Source organism: Arvicola amphibius, chromosome 1 (genome assembly GCF_903992535.2).
Source record: "Arvicola amphibius chromosome 1, mArvAmp1.2, whole genome shotgun sequence".
In the NCBI taxonomy this organism is placed as follows: Eukaryota; Metazoa; Chordata; class Mammalia; order Rodentia; family Cricetidae; genus Arvicola; species Arvicola amphibius.
The window spans coordinates 180,583,911-180,611,579 of NC_052047.1; the positions used below are offsets into that span (position 1 = coordinate 180,583,911).

Below are 27,669 nucleotides of genomic sequence, written 5' to 3' on the forward strand. Positions count from 1 at the left end.
GGAGCCAGGGAGGCGCCTCATGGCGGGGGCAGCCGTGGTCTCCCGCCATGGCCTACTCTCGTAAGGCTTAGGCGCGGATCCTTCCGGCCGCCGTTCTCTTCCGCTCGCCTCAGGTGCAGAGCGGATCCCTCCGCCGTAGCGTGCGTTGCCGGCAGCGCGGCGCTCGGCTTTCCGGAAATACCCGGATGGACGGGTAATGGCCGCCATCTGGGACTCGCAGGCAATGGGGACCACGACAGGTATTCCCTGTAGTGCGGAGCCGCCAAGACCAGTTAGGATGGCGGGGCGCACAGAAAGACAGCAGGGGGCAAGGGGCGAGTCCGAGGGTTCTCAGGGTCCCCCCAAAAGGTCTAGGGATCCGCCTCTTGTGATAGGAAGCCCATGTTAAATAGTCCCGTCTATTCAGCGCTTCCGCCCAACTTGCGGCAAAGTTTTTCTAGAGAAGTCAGTGGTTTTTAAGCCAGGGCTCTTGCCAGCGGCTCGAGCCGGCCGCTCTCGTCTCCGCTCGGGCTTGCTGTAAGTTTGTCTGTCGGAGCTCTGCAGGCTCCTCGCCCGGGACCGGGGCGAGCGCGGCGACGGTGTTCTTCCGCGCGCCCGAGGGGCAGCGGAACTCCGGGGAAAGGGGCGGATCGGGCGCGGGGTTCGGGGGCGACACGGGGCGCTCGGCGCGCGAAGCCATCACTGGTCGGGCTCCGCGGCCGTTGCGGACGGGATGGACAGCCCTCAGCCCGCACCCCTCCAGCTGTAGGTTCGCCGGCCCGCCTCGACGGCATCCCTACTGCGGGCCCAGTCTAGGGCTCTTGGGGGCTGTTCCCTCGCACCGACTCCCCGCTCCCTGGCGCACGCACTCCGCGCCCTCTTCAGAGTTGGGCAAAAAAGTGCTCCTCTTGGTAGACTCCCCACCCCCACCCCCAACCACACCCAGTGGCAGATGATGTCTTTGTAGCTGGCTTTTTTTTTTTTTTTTTTTTTAACTTGTAGGGTCCATCTTGAATCTCTTCTTAACATGGTGTTCTCTTTGTTAAGTCTCTGAGTAGACGGCTTGGGTAATGCCAAGGATACGGGCTGAATGCATATATGGTGATGTGTTTTAACTCTTATCTAGACCAGTGGAACAGATGGAGCTTCGAAGTTTAGAAAACAAAAGTTAAGGGTTAGTTTTCTCTTTAGGTTTAAATTTGGGGCATTTAGTGTTTGTGAATTTTTTTTAAGTCTTAAAAATAGAAAAAAAAGTCACATTTTAATTGATGAGAATGTTGAGCTGCCTGTGATTATCGCAGGGATGCAACGTGATAATACCTCACATTGTGGTAGGAGCGTCATTAATTTGAAAGTCTGTTTTTTAGGCACTCTTGATTAATTCTAATTGAATTGCTCTTTTTCCAGCAGAACAGCTCTGATTAGACTGTGCTCTAGTATATATGGTCAGAGTGGATAGACAACATTTAATAGGACTCGCTAAAATACCCTAACATTTTTAAAGTTATATTTGCAACTCTGTGCAGATGCATTTATTATCCTTCAGCAAATATGTATTTTTTGAGAAATTCATAAAAAGCAGCTCAAATGAACACTTTTGGGGTATTGGCATTTTGTGGGGTAGGTAATCACATAGACCTTACTGGGTTTTTGTTTTGTTTTCTTTTGCAAAATGATAATTACCAATTCAAAACATGTGTCTAGTGTTTGAAAAGATAAAAGGGCAGCAATTACAGTGCATATCTACTGTGTGAGCTCTTAGTAAACTTCTAACCCGAGAGTTTTATTGCACACTTCCTATCTTCCTATATCTTTTCTGGATATATACTCTGTGTGTGTGTGTGTGTGTGTGTGTGTGTACTCTGATTTCAAAAGCTGCTGTATTTTGAAATATAAATGGGAAACTTTTTAACTAAATACAGTTTGATTTAAAAATACCTACAGTGCCCCTTTAATGTACTTTTACTGCTACTCTTTGCATTTGTTTGGGATTGTTCTCATTGAAGCAGTTGCCCTGTAGAGCACTTACATGACAGTCTTTCTACTTTCCCATTGTTTCTTAAATGCAAAGTTTGAATCTTGCATTTCTTCAGGTACTCTACTAAAACGTTTTTTTGCAATAAGTGAAAGAAAACTATTATTACAAAGTTTTGGACTCTTTCTTGGCTGTTTGCTCTCATGTCTGGACTATGAATATTCATACTGGCTCACATGGGGAACGGTTTTCATGGGATCTTGGATACCAGAACTGAGCATCATCTAGATGCTTTTGTAGTGGTCACAAAAGTAGTTCAGAATTGGATGCAGTACTGGCTCTGCTTTTGTGATTTGGGTGGGACAAGACCAGTTTTCGTTTTATTGTAATAAGTGATGCTAATGTATTAGATAGATTTTTATACTTTGAGTTGTGATGTTTGTTTTATACAAGTTATGACATGTTATCACTGGGTATCAATGATACGCTTATGCCTTAGTACAAAGGATCTTAAAAACAAACTTATATGCCGAAATTAAGTATGAAGTGTAATTGACAAAGGACATTTTACTTTTACAGTCAAAAATTTTAAAATCTTGGGTTTTTTTTTTTCATTTCCAGATACTGTCTTTTTTTAATCACTGTACCTGATTATGGCATTGTCCAAGCATTAAGTTGTGTGCCTTTGTTCCTGAAAGAAAGGTATGATAAGGATTGGCGTGCTGGAGTAGATAGTCTATTAAGTAGTAAGTTCCCATGTTTTAATAGTGGATTTAAAAAAAAACTGAATGGTTATATGTATGTGCATTTTCTAAGTTAACCTTAGTATTTTATTTTTGGCCAAAATAGAAGGGTCTTATATAGGTAGAAGTTTTTATTTTAATGCAAGCAAAAAGTAATTTTGGGTTTTATAGTTTATTTAATGTTTTATAATATGTCACACGAGATATAGAGGTAGATTGGGGCTTCTGGATAATGACCAATAAAGGTCAATATTGTAGAAACATGTTACAGACCTCTATAAATGGCCAGAGTCTATGCTTTAACTTAGCAAATGCTACTCAATACACCTAACGAAAAGCAGTAATATATATTTACATTATAATTAATGATATCTACTTTGTTAGAAAGGGTCTGGAGGTTGACTAAAGAATTATGATGGTTCCTGAAATAAATATCTCAATATCTTGATGTAGACAAGAAGAATGGCAGAAAGTGCCCACAAATTATAAGTAGAGCTATTAAGATGTAGTTGAAAATGCTGTGCTTTTGTACAAAATACGGTTTAATCTGCCCTCAGCCCAGAGATACGTGCTGCTTGTCTGTGTCAGTTAGGGTCTGTGGGCGCCTCGGTATCTCCACTCTCCTCTCAAATATACTAAAAATACCCAGGATTGATTATACTATTTTATATTACTTGGTAATCATAATGTTCTTTCATGAACTTTATCAGTAGATTGTGTTCTTTTTAGGGCCTTTTTTCACAAAGGCATAAATTTTTGTTTATTTAGAAATTAATGTCTGACGGCTATATTGAGTAGAACAAATATAAAAAAGCTGAGTTGAGACACCAAGTCATCATTTATGTTCCTTACTTGAGTAACCTCTTTTTATATAAGGTGTTTGATGCCTTGCCATATTTGCATGGTACTTCGTTTGTTAGTAAAATAATGACGAATGTAGAGAATTTTCAGAACTGTGTTAGATATGTATTGTGTAGAAAGTGACATCATGAATTGTGAAAGTATTGCATGAAGTGAGGAAATTGCAGTATGATTACATACTAAAATAATTTAGATTATTACATGGTGCAAAATCGATGCTGGGATTAGTATTGCTACATGAGTATCAGAAGAATAGAGTGTATTTAAGTTTGAAAGCTTAGGCTTCATAGGGGTCTTATTTCAAGAAGTAGTAATAGATAAAAATAAGTATTAGCTCTGTCAACAGTTATTAATGCCATTTTGTTGATGTTAAATATAAAGTATACCTAAATGGTATGAAGTTATCCATTATGATAAAAGCCTCTTTGTGTCTATCTTGAGAATTAAAAAAAAAGGAGGGGGGTTGTTTGGCTAGGGCTATAGCTTTGTATTGAGTGTTTGCTTTGGCTCTACATTCAACTCACAGACCCTCAGTAAATAAATGGTCGTAATTAACTTGGAACGCTATTCTGTTTCTTAAATTTAACTGATTTTTTTTCTTTGTCTTTTTTTTAATATTTATTTATTTATTATGTGTACAATATTCTGTCTGCATGTATGCCTGCAGGCCAGAAGAGGGCACCAGACCTCATTACAGATGGTTGTGAGCCATTATGTGGTTGCTGGGAATTGAACTCAGGACCTTTGGAAGAGCAGGCAATGCTCTTAACCGCTGAGCCATCTCTCCAGCTGATTTTTTTTTCTTATCTTGCCCTTTTTGAGAGATTCCTTAGTAACAGACCAAAACTATACTTCTTTTAAAGATAAAGCCAATGAAAGTGATATGACAGTAGACAAAACAGCTTGATCAGGATGAATGAATTTTTTTTTTTTTTTTGGTTTTTCGAGACAGGGTTTCCCTGTAGTTTCTAGAGCCTGTCCTGGAGCTAGCTCTTGTAGACCAGGCTGGCCTCGAACTCAGAGATCTGCCTGCGGATGAATGAAATTTAAGTAATATTTGATTATTCATAGAATTCATCTCCTGAAGGGCATGCTGGGACATGCCTTTAATCCTAGCACTCAGAAGGCAGAGTTTGGAGATTGTGAGTTCTGAGGCCAGCCTAGTCTACATAGTGTGTTCCAGGTAGCCAGGGCTACACAGTGAGCACCTGTCTCACTCACAAGTTAATGTGTCGCTTGCTTGTTAGATGCTGGTGTTGTCTAGGATCATGTCTTCTTTTCTCATAGCCAGATCCTCTACCTTCGAACCTAAAAAGATTGTTAATGGTTTAAGTGTACCTGGATTTGCAAACTCTTATAATCAAACAATAAATGTCTGGACTTTGGGGGGCCATATGACTTCTGTTACTGCTATCAGCTGTCATTGTAATATGAAGTAGTCAGTGGTGACAATTTGTAGCTTATGTTTCAGTGAAGTTCGTGAAACAGGCTTTGCCTGGTTTAGCTCATAGTTTGTAGGTTGCTAGTTTCGTGAAACAAGATGTCTCAAGGTCTCCCAGATGTGTCCACCTGCTAGTGTCTGTGCCTTCCTTGCAGTTATTAGGGAGGAGGAGTCTTGTTTTCTAAGTATGCTTCCAATTTACTCTAAGCTCCATCCCTTCTGATCTGCTGAGGGCATTGCTACTACATTTTTCTTCTATCCTCAGCTTAAAAATTTTCTACCATATCATTTTAATTAATATTCATTCATACTATAGTTTTGTTTATTAAAAAGCACAAACACACACCAAACACTTCAGTTCTACCTGTGTATCTTTTGTGGTAAACTTCCTGAAAGAGTTGTCTATAGGGTAGTTTTGTTCCCATTTTTCTCTTAAATCTGTACTGTTCTGCCTTCTCTATTAACTCCTCCAAAACTATACTAACCATTGTTCCTGGTGATCATGACCTTAAAACCAGTGGTAATTTCTGTGTTAGCTTACTTAATGGAATTGATTAATTCCATTTTCTTCACCTTGCTTTTAGAATACCACATTCTCATTTAGCTTTAGTACAGTGGATGTTCCTTTCTGCCTCACTTTCCTCTTCATTTTTTCTTCCTAAATACTGTCATTTCCTCCCCCCCCCCTTTTTTTACTTTTTTTTTCTTGAGACAGGATTTCTCTGTGTAGCCCTGGCTATCCTGGAACCTGCTCTGTAGATGGGGCTGGCCTCAAACTCATAGAAATCTGTCTGCCTCTACTGGCATTAAAGGCATGTGCCATCACCGCCCAGCTATATTGTTATATCTTGAGGCTTTATGCTTTAAACATTTTTATTTACTTATGCTTTGGTGTTCCAAAATACATAAATACAAACACAGTTATGGTGACAACTGAAATTTTATCTTTTAACTAGAACTCCATATGTTTCATGCAGTACTAATTATACAATTCCACTTTAATGTCAGAGAGATCCTGAATTGTGCATGGGTATAGTTGACCTTTTAAAAACACTTTCCTATTATTTCTACAATTTTTTAAAATCTTAGTAAATATTTGACATACATTTTAATTATATTAGAATACTTAATGGCTTATAGTACAACATAGTTCTTTCAGTTATTGGATCTGGAAATTTTAATTGCTTTTGGTAGATTTCTTTATATCAGAGATCATAGGTCAATAAATCTTGTAGGTGCTTTCTTCAAAATCAGTTCAGAACCCTACCATACCTTCAAGATTCGTCTCATACACAGTAATTATAATAACCTTTAAATTGGTCCCTTAATAACTAATAAGTTAATAACTCCCAAATCTTCTATTTTTTATAAAATAACCCAGATGATCTCTTTTAAAAGTAGTTCAGCGACTGGGCAATGTAGGTTAGTTGGAGTATACTTGACTAGCATGTCCAAGACACTTTGAAGGAAGAAACAAAAATAATTCAGCTCATGTCTTATATCTGAAGTAGCTTCTGTCTCATTCAAAATAAAACCAAATTGCTTATCCCTTCAGTCCCTATTTCTGTCCCCATGTTATACTTTTGATTTTACATTACTTTGCCTTTCAATCTTTCTGATCCAGTAATGCTGATAAGTCCAAATATATTAGGCATGCTGCACACTCAGGATCTCGGTGTAGTGTGAAGCGGCGGGGCTGTGTCCCGCCACCCGCCGCCGGCTAGCTTTACACCCGAAATAATTACACGGAAACTGTATTCTTTTAAAACACTGCCTGGCCCATTATCTGTAGCCTCTTATTAGTTAATTCTCACATCTTCCTTTAACCCATATTTAGTAATTTGGGTAGCACCACGAGTTGTGGCTTACCAGGAGAGATCTTAACCTGCGTCCATCTCGGAGAGGAGCAGCATGGAGACTCACCACGCGACTGCCTGAAGCGTCTCCCTAACTCTACTTCCTTGTTCCCACAATTCTGTTCTGTCTACTCCACCTACCTAATTTTCTGTTCTTAAAGGGCCAAGGCAGTTTTCTTTATTAATAATGAAAGTAACACATAGACACTCCTCCATCACTTCCCCTTTTTCTGTTTAAACAAAAAAGAAAGGCTTCAACTTTAACATAGCAAAATTACATATAACAGTTATCAAGCAAGTATTACAGTTACAATATTTAAATCTATTTTATCTTTTATCATAACTAAGGAAAGCTATAACTATCTATTTATTCTTCAACTCCATCAAAGACTCCAGAAGGATATAATATTACCTAAGTAAACAAGTCATATGCAACTTTCAAACTCTAGAAATGACAGAGACAACTCGCTGCCTGGACAGTCACCCAAAGTTCCTCTGTACCGTTGGGGCATCCATCTTCAGCCTACAGGCCCATAGTGTCCAGCAGACTTTTTCATGAAGCAGGAAATTCCAAAGACAGTTCAGTCACTTTCTGCTGTGTCCTGCAGAACGTCTCGCAGACTCTTTCATGAATCAGGAACCCCGAAAGACCATCTCACCTTTAGGCAAGTTCAGCAGTCCTGTCTCTGCGGGTTTTTTGTGTCCAGTTTATGCAACAGTCCAGCCAAGAGCAGTTTCTTGCCCAAATGGCTAACAAACTCCATAAGTAGCCTCTTCGATGCCCATCTTCCTCTCGAAGTAGATTGGTGCTGCCAGGAGCAGACGTGTCTCATTGTCATGAAAAACCCTAAGTTATTAAAACATTAAATGCCATATTCTGCAGTCTTTGAAAGATATGAAGAATGTCTATCTAACTGAAATATGTCTCTACATATCTAGAAAATCTAATAACATGACTACAAGCTTAACTATTATCAATGATTATCCATTAACAACCTATATTTCCTAATTATACATTACAGTTTTTAAAATGAACTACAATCACAATAGCTTAATCAAGATCAGAAATACATATACATATAACAAATTGACCTTAAAATCCATACCATTGCAAATTATTCATCTCTATATCATATCTATATCATATCCCCCTTTAAATGTAAAAGAACATTTATAAGCAATATTTGGGAAAATGGGCGCAGTTTTTTCTCTCCAAACTGCTTCCTGCTGAATGGGGGCGCTGTTATTTAGGTCTTTCATGGTGTAACCTGTGTGCTAGGTTCCTCTCAGTTGGCAGTTGAGTGAAGTAATTTTTTGAAGATGTTCACAGCAACCTTTCAGGAGGGCGTGGTCTATCATACCATATTGGGATAGAAGCAATCCACAGAGTCTCGTCCTCTGTGAAAACAAAAGAAGAAACTCTTTTCCAAAGCATCATGTTCTTAGATCCAAATCCTGAAGTCATACCATTAAAATGTCCATTCTGGTCTAGACTGGCAGCCCATATAATGAAATGTCTCTCTGTATTTAGCTCCTTTACAGTCAAAAAAATCAAAGAAAACACAACAAAATACATAATCCAGACTCTCTGTGAATTTTCCATTTTTACGTGGCTTATTTTTACTCTATCACTTTACTTCTTTTAATCTATAACTATCTGTACTCTGTCTCTTTAAAGACTTTAACCTTTTTTTTTTTAAGGCATTAACTTTATTCTCTATATTTTCTTTTTCTCTCTTTTAAGCCTACGTGAGCCATTTAAAGGCCTTCTATGTCTGAATCTTTTCTATTGTGAATCTGTAATTTTTTACTATCCAGGAGCATTTCTTAAAAGGTTAACCACTTCTTAAAATAATACGGTACTGCCTGTTTATAGCCAAGTCTAAACCTTAACTGCGCTGTTATCATGGTAATTACGATAGTTCCTGCCTGAGGTCAGCACAATTCAGCATGGCGGAGCAGAGCCAAAGCCGCTCCTGCCTCAGTCATTTGGTGCCCCTGGGCCGCACACAGTTCCAGGCACACAGCAGTCGACATTGGAGCCGCACTCAGCAGTTTAATTCTGAGACTGAGCGTGCAGCACAGAAACTCTTTTCATCCAAGTTACAATCAAATCTGACACGCAGAGCACCGAGCAGTCTGAAAAACCTCTCTCTCTATGGCGGCAGGAATCCGCAAATGCTGTCCCGCTCGCCTAAGCCTGATTCCGCCATCTGCCCAGGTGCAGGAAGGGAGCAGTGAGCCATTGGCATGGTCTCAGAGAACTTTCTTTCCGATCCCAAGCGGGCAAGGTTTTTAAGTGGATTTAGTCACCACGTTGGAGCGCCAATCTGTAGTGGGAAGCGGCAGGGGCTGCGTCCCGCCACCCGCCGCCGGCTAGCTTTACACCCGAAATAATTACACGGAAACTGTATTCTTTTAAAACACTGCCTGGCCCATTATCTGTAGCCTCTTATTAGTTAATTCTCACATCTTCCTTTAACCCATATTTAGTAATTTGGGTAGCACCACGAGTTGTGGCTTACCAGGAGAGATCTTAACCTGCGTCCATCTCGGAGAGGAGCAGCATGGAGACTCACCACGCGACTGCCTGAAGCGTCTCCCTAACTCTACTTCCTTGTTCCCACAATTCTGTTCTGTCTACTCCACCTACCTAATTTTCTGTTCTTAAAGGGCCAAGGCAGTTTTCTTTATTAATAATGAAAGTAACACATAGACACTCCTCCATCATCTCGGCACTTAATATTTCTTTACTTAGAATGCTAGCTCTCTCAACTTCTCCTTTTTTTAGTTTATATTAATTTGTTTACTGTGTGTCACTGGCTGACCAAGAACTAAGCTGGCCTCATACTCACAGAGATCCACCTGTCTCTGCTTCCTGAGTCGGGGAACTAAAAGCAAGTGCTACGCCTGTGTCCCAGTCCCTCCTTTTAACTTAACTTCTTTCTTTTGACAATGCTGAGGATAGAACTCAAAGCTTTGTAGAGAATACTAGACTAGTAAATATCACTGACCCAGGACCCCATAAGAACTTTTGAAGTGAGATTTTCCTGATAACATTTTGGTTCTTCCTTTCCCCATTGTTTGATCTGTTTTTGCTCCCTTTGAATAAATTAACAGTGTACTTTTTCTCTAAACCGTAGACTATTATCCCCACAAGTGGGGGAGGTTTATCTGCCCTCTTTTCCCTATTGTACTCCTGATACTTCGAGCAAAAGACTGGCACTGATTTGGTGCTAACTACAAGCCCAGGACTATGTTGATAGAGCAGCAAAGAACATTATAGATAGAGTCCTTATATAGTTAAAACCCCAGTGTAGATAGTGTAAGTTGGAAGATAGTTAAAATGTTGCCAACATGTTGTAAAAGTCTAATAAAAATCATAAAGTAGTTTTTATTTCTTACTGAGGAGGGTGATTTATAGGTTAAGAGAAGGCTTTGCTGAATGGGATGCATTTGAGTTCAGCCAGAAGATGAGTGGATGTAGCCCTTTGAGACAGAACAGTTCAAGCAAGGAGTAACAAATGGAGAGGCAAAGTTAAGAAAGGAATATATGAGGAGTTAGGAGACCATGGGGGTTTGCTAGATTGTATTTGCAGATGGCAAATGAAGTATGAGACAAGAGTGAAGAGAGAAAACAAGGATAAGGTGTTGTTTCATTTTTTTAATAATTACAAGTCAAGATTTGTTATTTAATACTTTCAAGTTATGTGTAGGTATGTGTATCTGCATGTGAGTATGTACACTTGAGTGCTGGCACCCGTTCTGGGCCAAAAGTGTCAGGTCTCCTGTAGGTGGACTTAAGGTGGTTGTGACTCACCTAATATATGTGTTGGGAACCAGACTCAGGTCCTCTGGAAGAGCAGCAAGTACTCTCAACTACTTCACCATTTTTCAGCCTTAGGTATTGTTTTTTGTCAGGCTCTTGCAAAAAGACTAAAATTTAAGGCTATGGTGCTATAGATTGAATAATCTTAATTATTATTAAGATACTATCAAGCCATTGGGGATTGATTAGATTATGAAGACAAATTCTTCATGAATGAAATTAGTGTCCTTAGTAAAGAGACCCTAGAGAATTCCTTTGCTATTTCTCTTCCATCTATGAACGAGGAAGATAACAGGGATGCAAGTGCTTTGATCATGGCCTTCCCAGACTCTGGAACTATGAGAAATGATTTCTGCTGTTTATGGGCCACTTGGTGTTTAGTATCCCTTTATTTTATTTGTTTGTTTGGAGACAGGGTTTCTCTTTGTAACCCTGGCTGTCCTAGAACTAGCTGTGTAGATCAGGCTGGCCTTGAACTCACAGAGAGTAGCCTGCCTTTGCCTCCCAAGTGCTGGGATTAAAGGCATGTGCCACCACTGCCTGGCTATATAGTATTCTATTAGATCAGCCCAGTGGACGTAAGGTTTAAGTTAGGGAAGATTGTGAGTTATATTGATATATTATTTGACTCCTGCTTAGAGAATGCATTTTATTTTATTGTATTTTTTCAATAGTATATTATTATTTGTACGGTGTATCTTTGCACCACTTGCTTAGCCTTCTGTAAGGCATTCTCTTTGAGCTAGATCGTGCAGCACCTTTGGAGAAAAAAAATGCTTCTCATGTTTCTTGTTCTTTGACCTAGATTGCCTTTTCAACTTTCTTGTACATTCACGCGCTATTTTTCTTCAAAGGCTTTCACAAAGCATACTTTTTTTGTGAAACAAGTACAGTTAGCATTGGTTCGCCTACTAAGTGTCCCTAAGTATGAACTTTTGGCTACATTTAATGGAAGCAGTATGAGCTATAAAGCAAAAAGGGACTTACTTTAAAGAGTGAAGATTTCCAGAATTTAATCAAGGACAGGACTACACATGCAGGTGTCCCTAAAGGCTCCGGTAGTCATGTTGTTCCTTGTTGCCATTCACATACTTAGGAGGGCTGAAGAGTCTGTTGATTGGGTAACACAGTTTGATTGTACAGAACATGCTATCTTTCAGTGGTTTGGAGAGTTTTTCTATAGATTTATTTGCCTTTTAGGTTCTTTTCCTATCATACAAATGATGACCTTTCCTCCTAACTTAAATACATTGGATGCTTTAATGTACAACTTTCTTTTTTAAATTAAAAAAGTTATACAAACTGTCTTTCCCAATTCAATCATACATCTTTCTGTATAATGTTTTCTTGTGGATATTTTATAATTTACTTCATATTCTTTTTTTCTTCTTCTTGGTTTTTCAAGACAGGCTTTCTCTGTGTAGCCCTAGCTGTCTTGGAACTCATTATTTAGATGAGGCTGGCCTCAAACTCAGAGATCCACCTGCCTCTGCTTCCCAAGTGCTGGGATTAAAGATGTGTGCCACCACTACCTGGTTATCATACATAGTCTTATTAACCTATATTTGGATGATATTGATGCATACTCATTTCATAAGGTATATTCTTTTAAAAATATTTATTTTTATGTGTATGAGTGATTTGCTTGCGTGTGTGTATGTGCACCATATACATTCGGTGCCCAAGGGGCTAGAAGAGGGCACAGAATATATCAGTTTAAGGAAAACATGATGGTTATTTAGCTAGTAGAGAGTCTATAACATGGTAGACAGTATTATAGGTCATTGTTCAAATTCTCTGTAATATCAAAGTCTACACTGTTAAAAAATTGCATTAAAAAAACTCTAAATAAAACTTTATCAGGTCAAATCCAGCACTTTCTTAAAGAATACATTGAGATGTGTTTGTAGCCCACACATACTTAACTAGAGCACTTACCTGTGTGTTTGAATTACATCATTACCCTTTCCTTCCTACCCCACTCCTTAAAAAACAAAACAGTATTCTGCTGGTTGTGGTGGTGTACACCTTTAATTTCAGAATTGGGGAGGCAGATGCATGTGGATCTCTATTAATTTGAGTTCAGCCTGGTCTGTGCAGTGAGTTCTAGGAAAGTCAGGGTTGTGTAGAGAGACTCTACTTCAAAACAATCAGATAAACAAAAATTAGTATTCTATCTAGTACAGGCTTCTTAAGATTTTTCTACTCATAGCCCTTTGGCCAAAAAAGTTTTATGTAACTGTGGGTAAATAGGCTTATAAAATTAGTAGACAAATTAAGTATTTACTGATAATGAATCATAATAACTTGTTTTAAAACAATTATCTGGTACACATACAATTTTATAGTTTAGCAAAGGCTAAAGCAAATTTGCATACTAATATGGTGGGTATGCTTGTTCGTTTTTATATTTTTAAAAAATTGCAGGTTTTTTTCCTCTAGATTTCACTTTATCTTAGCTTTCCTACCTGCTTGTTGCTTCAATTCCTAGTTTGTTTGAAAATTCAGAGTGTAAACTGATCATTTTTTACTTAGCTTTACCAACTGTTGGCCAGAGATTGTAAGTGCTCTTGGTCATTACTGCCTGTTTGCTTTCCAGCATCTAATGTTTTCTTTTTATAATCTCTGCAGTGGGAACTCACTGTTAATTTCTTCATAAGAACTTCTTATGTATTTGTTGTATATGTTCCTTTTCTCCAATCTTTTCTGTTTCCCTAATTATACTATTAATGCTGTTTATATTTACTTCTGTGTTGTAGAGTTTATTATATAGTCTCTGGATCTTAGCATTTCTTCTCACTTGAGAGTAAATGTAGAATGAACTCTTGGGTTTCTTCTCCTCTGAAAACTCCATAAATGCCTGCTCCATACCCATATCTCATAGCATTTACAGCCGGCTAGCTAGTATTGGTGTTGGGTATAGCTACCTAACTAGTTGATGAAGTTAATGAAAACTTTAATTCTATTTAAGATAACTTTTTACCATATTTGGATATAAGTTTGTTTTGTTTTGTTTTTTGTTTTGCTTTGTTTTGTTTTTTTTGGTTTTTCGAGACAGGGTTTCCCTGTAGTTTCTAGAGCCTGTCCTGGAACTAGCTCTTGTAGACCAGGCTGGCCTCGAACTCAGAGATCCGCCTGCCTCTGCCTCCCAAGTGCTGGGATTAAAGGCGTGCGCCACCACCGCCCGGCTTATTTTGTTTTTTTGGTTTTTTTTGTTTTGTTTTGTTTTGTTTTTGTTTGTTTGTTTTTTGTTTTTTGAGACAGGGTTTCTCTGCAGCTTTTTTAGAGCCTGTCCTGGAACTAGCTCTTGTAGACCAGGCTGGCCTTGAACTCACCGAGATCCGCCTGCCTCTGCCTCCCGAGTGCTGGGATTAAAGGTTATTTTGTTTTGTTTTTTAAACTAAAATCTTTTACTAGATAAGTCGTAGGTGTTGTTTTATATTCTCTTCCTACTAATAATATGCCTAGAATTTAGAGAAACTTTGATTTTAAAAATTCAAATCTTTTTAAGAAAAATTACTATATTTTTTCATCTGACTTCAAAATTATTTTTCTCTCTTATAGAACATTAGCGGTCTTCATATATATATATATATATATATATATATATATATATATATATATAATCTTGAATCTCATTGTGATTGCCAACTGTAGAATTTTCCCATTTTTAACCGATAGTGATAGTCTGAAAATGGTGAATAGGTGGTGGTGGTGGCACACGCCTTTAAACCCAGCACTCAGGAGGCAGAGGCAGGTGGATCACTGAATTCAAGGCCAGCCTGGTCTACAAAGTGAGTTCCAGGACTACACAGAGAAACCCTGTCTTGAAATACCAAAAAAAAAAAAGAAGAAGAAGAAAAGAAAGAAAAGTCCAGAAATAATGAGTTCATGTTTTAATTGCATGCTACTCTGAGTGGTATGCTGTAGACTATTTCTGTACATCCTGGTGTGAATTATTTATTTGTCTAGCCTGCCCACGCTGTATATGGTACCTGCCTTCTAGTCTCTTGGGAGGTATCTTAGTTGTCAACTTGATGTTTATGACATCATATTTCCCAGTGTAGTAGCTCAGTGCTTTTCTACAATATCTCTATTATTTACCTTGCTTTGAGAATATTGTATCATCAGACTTCATACCAGAAGAATGGTGAATATAGTACAGTTACATTCTTTTTTATTATAAATATTATTCTATTTTGTTATTGTTCATCTTTTATTGTGTCTGTATTATAGGTTAAATTTATCATAGATATATGTAGAAGATAACTGTATATACAGTATTTAGGTACTTCTGGTTTTAGGCATCTCCCTGCCCCTGAGTGGGGTCAGGGCATATGGAGGAGCTGTGTATTACTTGATTTTTAAAAGAAATTTTCTTTGTCTCTTTCTTTATCAATGGCAATAACTCATTAGTTCTCTGGATAAAAGAGAAAAAGTTTTTCTGAATACTTAAATTGTTCTCTCCCTCCCTCCCTCCCTCCCATTATCCAGTTATTTGTGCTTATCCTTTTAGTTTGTTGTTTTTCTTTTTTCTCTTCCTTCCTTCCTTCCTTCCTTCCTTCCTTCCTTCCTTCCTTCCTTCCTTCCTTCCTTCCTTCCTTCCTTCTTTCTTTCTTTCTTTCTTTCTTTCTTTCTTTCTTTCTTTCTTTCTTTCTTTCTTTCTTTCTTTTTTTGATTCTACTGTGTCCCTGACCAGCCTGGAACTCACTATATGCCCAGACTGGCCTCAAATTCACAGAGATCCTTCTGCTTCCCAGTGCTGGGATTAAAGGCATGCACCACAATGTCAATTTTTAATTTAATGTCAATGCTTAATTTTTCTAGTGATATCAATAATTGAGATGCGGTAAAACAAGATTTTCTCAGTTTTTTAATTGGAAGGTGACCTAATCATATCTTAAGAAAAGACAGTACTAGGCAGAGGGAGATATCTGTTAGTATAGGAAGATTCATTTGCCTTCAGTAATAATTTTTCTTTTACATCTCTCCTAACAGTTGATAGTAGCAATTCCCTATTTCTAGCTTCTGTACTCAGCTGGAAACTCTGGATTCCTCTCTTTCCTGGGCCTTCTGTCACCCAGAGAGCTCCAATTTGATCTTCGATTCAAGTCTCCATCTCTCCCAAGGTATGTTTAGTGGATAAAGGAGGCAAAATGTCACTTTCTTACTTATTGATATTTATTAAATATTGATTGAATGAGTGTCTCCTAATGGGCTTCTTCCTCTTTGAAATGGTGGCTTGCGTCTGAATGTGACGCACGTCCTGGTAGCCACACTGCTCACTAGCTGAGCTGCGAAAGTGGCTTGAGCACCAGTTTGGACAAAAAACCTTTTTCTCCTCTAAGTCTTTTTGTTATTTCAGTGGTCAAAGCCTATAGTTTTTGTTGGTCATCATGGTGTAGGAAATTGCAGATTATTTTAATACTTTTACGAAAGTGTCTTATTTCAGTGATTAAGGATGTCGGTAAACTTATAAGTTAAGAAAAACCGCAGCTTAAATAACCAGTAATCTTTGTTGGTGGAGATGAAAATTGGACTGTAATTAAAAACTAGCTTAATAGGTAGGAGTGAAAATTATGATAAAATTCCTGTCTTGGGGGCTGGAGAGATGGCTCAGTGGTTAAGAGCATTGCCTGTTCTTCCAGAGGTTCTGAGTTCAATTCCCAGCAACCGCATGGTGGCTCACAGCCATCTGTAATGAGACCTGGTGCCCTCTTCTGGCCCGCAGGCAGAGTACTGAGAATACTGTATACATAATAATAAAAAAAATTCCTGTCTTGTATTACCTGAGGTGTTTATAACGTAGTTTCCTTCCTTCCTCCCTCCCTCCCTCCCTCCCTTACTTCCTTCCTTCCTTCCATCCTTCCACCCGCCCATCAAAGGGGGGCAACTCTAGAATAAGTTGTTCTTTAGTGACTTTACTTACACACTTACAGGGTAAACATGCTTCAGGATCAGATAGATTCTCCAGGTAAAGTTGAAATTTGAGATGCAAGCCCTCAACTACCTGAAATATTTGAGCTCTTCCAAGAGTGTATTGACATTCTGCATTAATTGAAAGTTATCAAATTTAAGTAAAAGCTAAGGGTATTTCTTATTTGTAAATTAAGCATCTCCCTAGCTAGTCATTACTGAATCATCTTTAAGTTCCATCTGGATGAAGGAGCATTAATTTAGACATCCTTATATCCTGACTTCCTAACAGTTCTAACTTTCAGTAGTTTTCTTCTTATAGGTTCCCCATGCCCTTCATATGACCTTTACTGTTAAACACCCCACCTCCACTATAGTAGTAGTAGTAATAGTAGTAGTAGTAGTAGTAATACTAAAGTTTTAAAGATCCCATTCTAGGTTCACTATTTCAAATATTTTAGAGTCAGTAACTTAGTTTACTCTCTTATTGGGCTTATCAGATCAAATAGTTACTTTGATGACAATTATCCTTGTTGATAACCTTCGTTGAAAATTTTGCTTTGAAATTTATTAATATAATAAAATAGTTGATAGGAAGTTTGCATCTATAGTTTTTACTTCTTTATGTTTTTTAGTATATTGTAGTTTTCAACCAATAGCCATTTCAGTTTAAATCCCTTTTAATATATGAGGAAATGATAAATACATATTTACCTCTTATGTTACTCATAGAAAACTTTGTCTTTCTGTTCAAAGAGGAGCATAAAAATAAATACAAGTTATATATTAGAAAAATTAAATATAAATCTTTTATAATAAATCTTCTGTAGGTTTTTAACTTTGTTGGGTATAAGAAATTTTTAGGACTGTAGAATTGCACATTGGGTGGAAGGAAATGTATATCTAGATATTTTTCAGAAATATTATATGCATAAATGTGACATGGAATGATAGTTCCTATAGCTGTCTTTGTTTTTTGTTTGTTTTTAGCTTTAAAAAATTTTTTTAATATGTGCATTACAAGAAAGAAAACACAAGAACAAAGTCATCCAGTCATGAGCAGCTCAGCTTAATGTGTCCTTCTAGATCTTGTTCTCTGGTCAGAGCCTGTAGCAGCCTTTGTAATAGCAAAAGAGTAGGATTTAAGTTCCACCAGCAGTAAGAAGTAGTCCACAGCATATCTACTCTGAGATGTTCTGAAGTCATTGGAAGGGGGAACTAGATATGTTTGCATTGGTGTTCTTCAAAAGAAATATATACAAAAGTAAAGAAAGTTAAGATGTTAAAGTCTTTTAAGTAATATTCTATTTATGCAAGACAAACAGCAAACTTCATATGTGTATGTTGCTTTTTTGCATTTATCTTGTCTGTTCCTACCATCTGGTAATAATGCTGATTTTCTTCTAGGGAAGCATCCTATAGTCCCTAATGTCAGTTCATGCTTGATGGTGTTTTATGCCTCTGACTCCCATGAGTGGCCTGTAAATCAGGTATGGTCATTCATAGAAATTTGTCTTATTGTAGGGAATGACAGTTAAGAAAACTTGGGCCAAAACTGTGTCGTGCTTTTGGAGGAGTGATATGTTTTTTTAATTAAGTTTGTACCTTGAAGACTGCTAACTGAACTTGAATAGTCATCTTGGCATCACCTAGAGCCTGACCATGAAGCTAAGGGAAGGAGAAACAGCAGAAGCTAATGATACTGTTTCTATTGCTAGATGACGCTTCCTCTAAATCTGGGTGTTCTTAACAGATCAGGTCTTTATGTCTTTAGTATATGTGTTTGATTAGCATTTTTGCTTTGTTGAGTCAGAATGAACTTAGAAATAAGAAATTTACTTTGAATTTTGTGATGAAAATTTCAATTCTTTGTTTAATTTTAGGTGAATTGATTCAAGGAAAATCCTGGTTATTTTGAAGATGTTGCAGCTCAGTATTGTTTTGTGTTTAAGTCACAAATAACTTCATAAATTTTCAGAACAAAAGAAACTGGATTTTTTAAAAATTAAATCATGCCATTTGAACAGACACAGCTATTTTGTGATGAAAAACAAACTACTTTGAAAAAATGTGATGCAGGAAATAAGACAGCAGATACTATTGGATCAGTACCTACACCAAAACTTTCAGAACCTAGTTTTCATTACAAGCTAAAAAATGTGAACATCAGTTTGCCCAAGATAAATATTCCAAATGAAGTCTTAATGAAACATGAAGTTGAAAAATACAGAATATTATTTCAGAGTAAACCACAGACTGCAAGGAAATCTGTGAGTGTGAAGACTGTAAGCTGTGCTGAGGAGTGTGTACTGCCTTGTAAATCTGAGCGAACTGAAGAAGAGAGCGTAAACATGTCTGCAAAAATACTCAACTTCAGTTGTTTAAAATGCCAAGACAGTACTCAGTATAGTCCAAACGATTTGCAGAAACACTTTGAAATGTGGCATCATGGTGAGTTGCCTTCGTTTCCTTGTGAAATGTGTAATTTTTCAGCAAATGACTTCCAGATATTTAAACAACACCGAAAAACCCATAGGAGCACTTTCGTAAAATGTGATATTTGTAACAGTGAGCGTTCATATACTTTATTGGAGTTGACAAAACACTTCACGTCTAAACATTGTGTTAATGGTAATTTTCAGTGTGAAGAGTGTAGATTCTTTACCCAGGATGTTGGCACATTTGTTCAGCACATTCACAGACATAAAGAAATGCATTATAAATGTGGAAAATGCCGTCACCTCTGTTTTACCAAGGGAGAGCTTCAGAAGCACCTTTGTGTCCACTCTGGTACTCTTCCCTTCACTTGTCACTACTGTAACTATGGTGCCATTCATAAAGACCAACTTGTCAGACATGTTATAACTTTGCATAAAGAACACTTATATGCGAAAGAAAAACTGGAAAAAGACCAATATGATACGAGAGTGGCAACAACTACAACAGGACTTAAACTAATACTTAAGAGATACAAAATAGGTCCAACAAAGACGTTTTGGAAACGTAAGACAGTTACCAATGGGAATGATGAAAGTATAGGAAAAACTGCTCACACGTTCAGTATAGTGAACAAAACACAGACTAAATCTGAAGACCAGAGTCAAGAGCAATTAAATGAAGAAAAGGGTGAAAGACTGCACTGTGAGAATGATGATAAGCCCACAGAATCAGAAAAGTCAACTTTGCTGTCCCCTGGGCAATATAATAAAGCTGACGAGGGAGCAAATGCTACATCAAGTTCCTTGAAGAGTGGTGTACAAGGGCCTACAGTGTTACTGGTGAGAAATAATAAGATAACAATTCCTGCTAACTACAGTGCTAAGTTTATGGGCTTCAAGGTGGTCGATGGGAGACAGCATATTGTAATAAAATTGTTGCCTATCAGTAAACCGAATTTACCTGCACCAGCCTTACAACCAGACACAGTAAAGGATAGTACAGCTAATTTGCCACCCCAAGCTTTGGACAGCGCTGGATTTGCAACTGGAGTAACAACTGAGGTGAATGACACAGATTTTGTCAAAGCAGCTCCACTTTCATCTTCGTCTCCTGTGCTTTCCAGGAAAGAAATTTCTGAAAAAGAAATGGCTTTCACATCTGAAAAGACTAATAATATGCTTCAGATGGTAGATAACAGTAAAAGTTTATCTTTGCCAACATCAGAATCAGTTGCTGCATCAGTGAGTTTGACTACAAAAGTTGAAGCAAGAGATAATGTTGACTCGTGGGAAAACCATACCACTCATCCAGATGCATTAGGTACCACCACCATTAAAAGTCCAGATAAAGTCAACCTTACCACTAAGCTAAATGCATACAGTTGTGGAGATATGCATAACTATTGCATCAATTATGTTAGCTCTGAGTTACCTGACGAATCCTCCAGCTATTCTGAGTTCTCCAACCAAGGATCATTACCTTTTCATAATTACTCAAAGGTGAATTACAAGCAGAGTAGGTTTTCAGGAACAGGAGGGTTTGAAAACCTCCCGAGGGACTCTTCCAGTGAGACCACCGAGGACTCGGCTAGTGAGAGCGGTTCACTCTCACCACCACCGGGAAAGGAGAGCTCCAACTCAGGGAGCCCGTTAGCATCCGTCAGCCCATTAAATGAGAAAGATGGAACTTTCAAAACAAAAGCTGAAATTGAAGAACCATATAATTTAGAAGAAAGACAAAACTTTGATAAGCAAAGCCTCTTCACTGATGAAAACCAAAATTTATTGAATGTTACTGAAGAAACTAAATGGAATGACATTCCCAGTGCTGGCTCCCCTATGATGCCTAGAATCACATCTGTTTTCTCTCTCCAAAGCCAGCAGGCTTCAGAATTTTTGCCACCAGAAGTAAACCAGTTACTTCAAGATGTATTAAAACCAAAATCTGATACCAAGGAAAATTCTGATAACATTCCCAGTAAAAACCTTCCACTCAATTGTGACCAAACATTTAAAAAGGTTGAGGAAGAAGAAATGGTTGTAGAATCTTCTAAAGACTTCCAGGTACAAGACATCTTCCCAGTTCCATCTCCCAGTGTAGGTGTTAGTGTGCCTACAAATGATTTGAATTTAAAATGTAATGGACAAGAAAAACAAGTGGAGTCAGTATTAAAAGATGTGAGAAATTCAGAGGTGGCCGCTAAAATTCCAAGTATCGTCACACTACTTAAGACTCAGTCAGATGCAATAATAACACAACAGCTTGTAAAAGACAAACTCCGAACCACAACACAAAATTCGGGTCCTGTATATATTCAGAATCCATTTCTAACCTCAGAACAGAGAAATCCTGTATTTGTTCAAACTCCAAAAGGTTTTCTTATACCACTGCATGTTGCTAACAAACCTGGATTCCACGTTTTCTCTGGAAGACCACTCCCTTTGGTTCATAAACAGAGTGCACCTACTTCTCTCCTTGTGAACAAGAAACCTGGAGTGCTTTTGACACTTAATAAAGGGAAACCTGAAGGTGTTCACGCTGTCAAAACTGAGAATGTTCTCAGCTATGGAACTGTAACTACAGAACCTTGCAAAACACCTTTTCTTAAGGTAGAAGCAAACAATAACTTCCTTACCCCTACACTTTGCTCCGGTGGTGGCAGTTGTGTCAACATGAAAAGTTGCTCAGCAAATGCGTCACCATTGAAGGGTCCCTACTTTATTAAAACATCAGTGGCTTCTTCCGTGAAAGCTGTTCGTTTTCCTAACATTCTGCCTGAGCAGCAGGGCCCTAAGATGAATATCTTGGATACAGGAAGGCTACAGAATGAAACCTTGCCCAAAGCTTCTCTGTACACCCTCATGCCTGATGGGAAACAAGCTGTGTTTTTAAAGTGTATGATGCCAAATAACATTGAACCGCTTAAGCCTAAGTTAGTCAGAAATAGTCCTTACCAACATATTCAGCCAAAGAGACCTGAAGGAGCACCACAGAAAATATTGGTAAAAATTTTTAATCCTGTTTTAAATGTCAGTGCTGCTAATAATCTTTCAGTTAGTAACTCTGAACCCTCATTCCAAAAAGAGAATGTACCATCTAAACTACCAGGACTTGGAGAGCAGAAAGAGCCAGAATCTTCTAGAGATGCCTTACCAGTCTTAGTAAATGATTTGATGCCAGCAAATGAAATTGTTCATGCTTCTACTGCAGCATGCACAGAATCTTCTGAGGAACCAGTATGTATCAGTGAGCATTCAGAGACTAGAGTATTAAGGTATAAAGCCAATTGTACAAATGAGAGAAATTTCAATAAAAGGAAGACTTGTAAAAATAAATTTGCAAAAATTAAGACTCGTATAAGTCAAGATTCTGAAAGCACCATTGTATCTAGAAACAGAAGCTGTAAACGAAAGTATATTGATAATTACCAAGAACCTCCAAGAAAAAAGTCCACATTACATAGAAAGTGTAGAGAAAAGTCTAATGCTGACGATGTCCAGGAAACATTGGCATTTAGCAGACCCAGGCTTTCAAAGGATTCAGGTAGAACTTTGAGACTTTTTCCTTTTAATTCCAAACAACTGGTGAAATGTCCTAGGAGAAACCAACCAGTTGTGGTTTTGAACCATCCTGATGCAGATGCCCCAGAAGTAGAACGTGTGATGAAAACTATTGCAAAGTTTAATGGACGTGTACTGAAGGTTTCATTGTCACAAACAACTATTAATGCTTTACTGAAACCAGTTTATTATAACACTTCAGAAACAACTTACAATGACTTTTCCAAGAGACACAAAATGCTTAAACCTGCTAATTCTGTGAAAGAAAGATTTGTGCTAAAACTAACACTCAAAAAGACAAGCAAAAATAATTACCAGATTGTGAAAACTACCTCGGAAGATGTCTTGAAAACTAAGTTTAACTGCTGGTTCTGTGGCCGAGTTTTTGACAATCAGGATGTGTGGGCTGGCCATGGGCAGAGACATTTAGTGGAAGCTACTCGGGATTGGAATGTGTTAGAATAACTTACTGTGATTACAAAGGAAAGAGACTTTAGAAGGAAAAAATGGGCTAAGTTTCCATAATTCAGGCATTTTCTATATCAATATAGTTTTTGAACATTTTAAGAGTTGGTTATATTTCTGTGGAAGAAGAAAAGCTTTATGTGTGGTACTTGAAAATGCCACAGTTCACCTGTTTTGAAAGAAAGTAATTAGCACAGATGAGCCTTGTTTTAGTTGTTCAAGGATGCATCTGTGGGAAGGTAGGGCTAAGGAAATTTTTGATAAGAGTTTTTCCAGTTGAGTTTAGAGACTTGAGCAGAGGGTAATGGTGGACAGCCCCGTTCGCTTTCTTCTCCAACCAGCCTTATAGATCTGACATTCGAGTTTTCTCTGGAGATGAAGAACCGTCTCACACATGAGTTTCTTACCGCTTGTGAAGATGGCCTAAGCTTGACAAGGTTACTTTCTATCTGTTACAGTTCGTTTGAAAGGTATTATGTTCCTTCGAAGCTACATCTTACTGGACTATAGTTAAACTTGAAATAATGCTTGAAGTGTTTTGGGCAAGTAAGTCCTGTTGCTGTTACTCTGCCCTGTGTCAGATTGGAATACCCTCAAGATGATTCTCTTATTCTGTGACTGTCTCAATCACTTCAGTAAATGAGGCAGTCTCCAGAGGAGAAAGAAACTTTCTCTAAAATCCACTTAAAAGTCAACATTTTTCTGAATTTGGTTCTGTTCTCCAGTGATTCCCTTGCACAGAACTGTGTTTATCTGTTTAGCAGTGACCATCGCCAAATAGTTTTTCCCCATTGATTGGCATCCTTTCACAGTGAACAGAAAACATAGAAACACTTCAAAGGGAAGGGCTTTTCTTGAAAATTCAAACAACTTATTTTTACACACACAATATTTTAAAGCAAGGTTAGCAAAGCAGATCATATTTTTGCTTGTGTTTAATTACTATTTTTACCGAAACATGTCCACATTAGGACAGACCATTTTCATTAGTAATTTTTCGGGATGACAAACAACCCCAAATAGTATTAATAGTTGGCATTTGAAAGTAGAGAAGCAAGCATTAATGACGGACTCTGTAGCAATTCATAAATCTTTAAGAACAATTCATAAGAGACATGCCCAACAATTTCAAAATGGACATTTTATAACAATCCATTGATTTAACATTACCATAAACATTTGTATCAATTTTTTTGCCTCATCGAATAATGGAGTTCTATTAAAAAATGACGTACAGCATCATTTTTTGTTTTGTTACTGTACATATTAATGACATTTTCATTGATTGGATCAAAACTTCAGGGCTTCTTTTTTGTATATAACAAAAATGTACATATTTTTGTACTTGATTATGTAAATTTGCACAGAAAGTTTATGACACAAAAAATTATTTTCTTTTAGTTCTGTGCATGCATTAATAAAAGTGGGTGATTTAAAAAGAAGATTGTACCCATGTTATTTTCTTGTTTTCTATTTCTGACTTTTTTTTTTTAATTTGGTTGGGGGCATATGTTTTATTTTTTTCAGGGATTAAACACTATTGTTAGCAAGTGCCTAAAAATGATGTGAACAGTTTACATATGTCAACTGTAATAGTAGGTCCTAAGTGGGCCCATTCCCCTAATAGTTTTGATTTAAACAAAGCCATAAATAGATGCTTCAAGCTATATTGCTATGCACATTATACTTGTACTGTTTTTGTGCAGTTTACCTACTTTCTTAGTGAAGTATTTTTTGTATAAAACCTGTTATAATTGTGTTTCTTGAATTGAGCCTGAGTGGAATTGATTGGAAATACACAGTATATATTAATAATGTACATGATGTTTAAAGAATGGTAAGCATTGTTAAAATTTCCTTATTTGTTGTTAATGAAGGTTTTGAAGGTTTTCTTCAATTAAACTTAAGCTTGTGTTTACATGAGAGTTCTTTGTTTTTAACTGAGCTAAAACCTAATAGAAATTCTAATAGGAAATGCCTCCCCTTGTCTCTAATGTCTGTGAAGACTACAGAGTAAGTATGGGACTTTCCTTTTTTCCTTCCAAAATTGTAGATGAACTTGGAGAAAGGTCACATTTATGGCAACTTATCCTTGGCTCTGTTGGGAAACACTTTTAGCTGAACTTCGCTCTTATGGATAGGCCCATACATAACATGTATTACATCCTGGGAATAGGAGAGAAGAAGCTACCCTAACAGTCTATAACATTCAAAATACATTTCAGGGGCTTGAGAGGCTCAGTGGTTAAGATAAGAGCACTTGTTGCTCTCATAGAGGGCCCAGCACCCACGTGTTGGCCCATGATCCTTTGTAACCCCAGTTTCATGGGTTCTGACTGCCTCTTCTAGCCTTCAAGGACACTGCATGCATGTGAATAGACATTCATGCAGGCAAAATGTCCATACACGTGAGATGTTTTCTTATTAAGAAATAGAACAAAATGAAAATATTAAAAGAAGAGCAAAATATTAATGACAGATGATTGGCTTTCATATCTTGAAAATGTTAAGATGTACACTGAGAACTGGATTTCTAAACAAAATAATAGTAAGGAAACAAACTGATCTATCAAAAAGGGCAGAAGGTAATCTGCATGACTCATCTAAAGAAAAAACTCGTCTGTGGAGTACAGTATTTCTTAGTGGCCTAAACTTCTCTGTACTAAACTTCACTGACTGCATTTTTCTCAGCATTGCTCTGCCAGTAACTCCTTCCCCAACCTCTAGCTCCATAAGCAAAAATTCTATTCAGAAAAGGGCTAGAGTGAGCTTCGAAGTCTAGCATATTGCCTATCTCAGGGAGTCTCTACTAGGTTCCCTAGAAGTAGAACTAACACAAGATAGCGGCATACATGTTGACTTGTGTTGGAGGGACTGGCTTCTGCAGTTAGGGAGTCTGAGAAGCCCTATAAATAGTCTTCAGACTAGAGACTCAAAGATGCTGGTAATGTGACTCATAACAAGTTCCCAAACATGTGACTCTAATTCTTCAGTCCAAGATCAAAAGCCTGGGAGCTAGGGTGTAGCATGATTAATAAAACCCAGAGACATATATTGGGATTCAACCTTAAGGTAAGAAAAAACAGCCAGCCACTGGCTCTTAACCTCTACCTTAGTCTGAAATGGTGATACTGCCTCCAGAAATCTCAGAATGAAACACTGAGAACTGTCTCCTCCCTTCTTATATTAGTCTCTAGTGCTAGGACTAAAGATGTGCACCACTACCACCCGGTTTCTATGGCAGACTACTGTGGCTACTTGGATTAAACGTGTGTGTCACTACAGCCTGGTGTGTAAACCTGGCCGGGGGTGGGACTGTTTTACTCTCTGATCTTCAGGCAAGCTTTATGTATTAAAATACAAATGAAGTATCATTACACTAGGGGACTTTAGTTCTGTCATCGAAGGACAGAAGCCCACCTATTCAACCATCTTTGGAAAAAGCCCGTACACATTAAAACAAAACAAAAAAGCCACTTAACAGTTTTCAGGGTATTTAATTCAGTCAAAATGATGCCTTAAGCCCATCATAGTTTTATTCAAAACATAAACAGTTTCTACCTTAGAGTATTGCTAAAAAAACAGCAATCAGCAAGAGCTTAGGGAAGAGCAGCAGTTGTGGCTCATACCAGAGGTACCACCGAGGAATTTAAGGACAGGGTCAGTGAAAGTGGGACCTGGGGAAAAGCAATACCCTTCTAACTGCGCACATGCTGCAAGCTGCAAGCTGCAACCTCAGAAGAGTGACCAAAGGGATTCTGGGTTTCAAGTTCCCGGTTCAACACAGGCAAATCTGTAAAGTCCCGCAGCAGTGAGAGCTCTTTGTCTTTAAGACACAAGGGTCTTGTAACAAAGGGAGTACACCTCACAGATGCAGAGGGCTGACCACTAAACATGCAGACCCAGGAGCAACTCCTGGGAAAGGGAGACTTAAGAAGTCAGACGACAGGTGCTTGAATAATAACATCTGAGGCAGAAGGAGGCTTCTGATTTAGCCCAGCCAGGTCACTACAAAGTAAAGTATCTGAGGGGCGTGTGTGTGAGAGAGAGGGAGGGAAGAAAAGAGGGAGGGAAAGAGAGATGACAGGAAGAAGGGTGCAAAACATTACATAAAGTGTCCAGTTTCAATACAAAATTATGAAATAAAGAATTAAAATTGTGATCACGGAGAAACTAGAAGCCTTTGAGAGGTGTACCAGTTAAGTGATGAGCAGTATTGTTCAAAACTAAAGGAAGCCGATTCAAAGAACTGAGGAAAGCTTAGTAATTCCTCAACCACTAGGGATAGTAAATAATCTTTATTAAAACCCCAGAAAAATTTTAGGCTCAGAGCCAAAGCCAAATACTAGCAGCTTAATAGGAGGTTTGAGCTAGTAGAAGAATCAACAAACTTGAGACTTTGCAACCTGAAGCACAGTTGAGAGAATAAAGGGCAAAATCTGTCACTATCTATACAATTCTAGATTTAAATGTAAGCAAGAAATGTAAAACAAGAAATTAGTGGTAAATAGCTGTGGTTTTCATTCAGGCAAAGGCTTCTTAAATATGGCACCCACAGAACCTTATTCCTCATGTTTGCATACCCACCTTCTCCTAGTCTGCTCA

General features: G+C 38.0%; 1 protein-coding gene across 5 annotated transcripts; it reads left to right on the forward strand.

Moving 5' to 3' along the window:
* Positions 1-155: 155 nt before the first annotated feature.
* On the forward strand, positions 156-24,982 carry Znf518a (zinc finger protein 518A). 5 transcript variants are annotated; one of them, XM_038312486.1, is made up of 5 exons: positions 156-239; positions 2,576-2,656; positions 15,683-15,813; positions 18,008-18,090; positions 18,484-24,982. In XM_038312486.1, the coding sequence occupies exon 5, from the start codon at positions 18,613-18,615 to the stop codon at positions 23,062-23,064; it is 4,452 nt and encodes a 1,483-aa protein (XP_038168414.1). In that variant the 5' UTR covers positions 156-239; positions 2,576-2,656; positions 15,683-15,813; positions 18,008-18,090; positions 18,484-18,612; the 3' UTR covers positions 23,065-24,982. The 5 variants fall into 5 exon arrangements, with proteins under 5 accessions (XP_038168414.1, XP_038168451.1, XP_038168424.1 ...); XM_038312496.1 differs by lacking the exon at positions 156-239 and adding an exon at positions 426-516; XM_038312504.1 differs by lacking the exon at positions 156-239 and adding an exon at positions 664-744.
* The last annotated feature ends 2,687 nt before the right edge of the window (positions 24,983-27,669 follow it).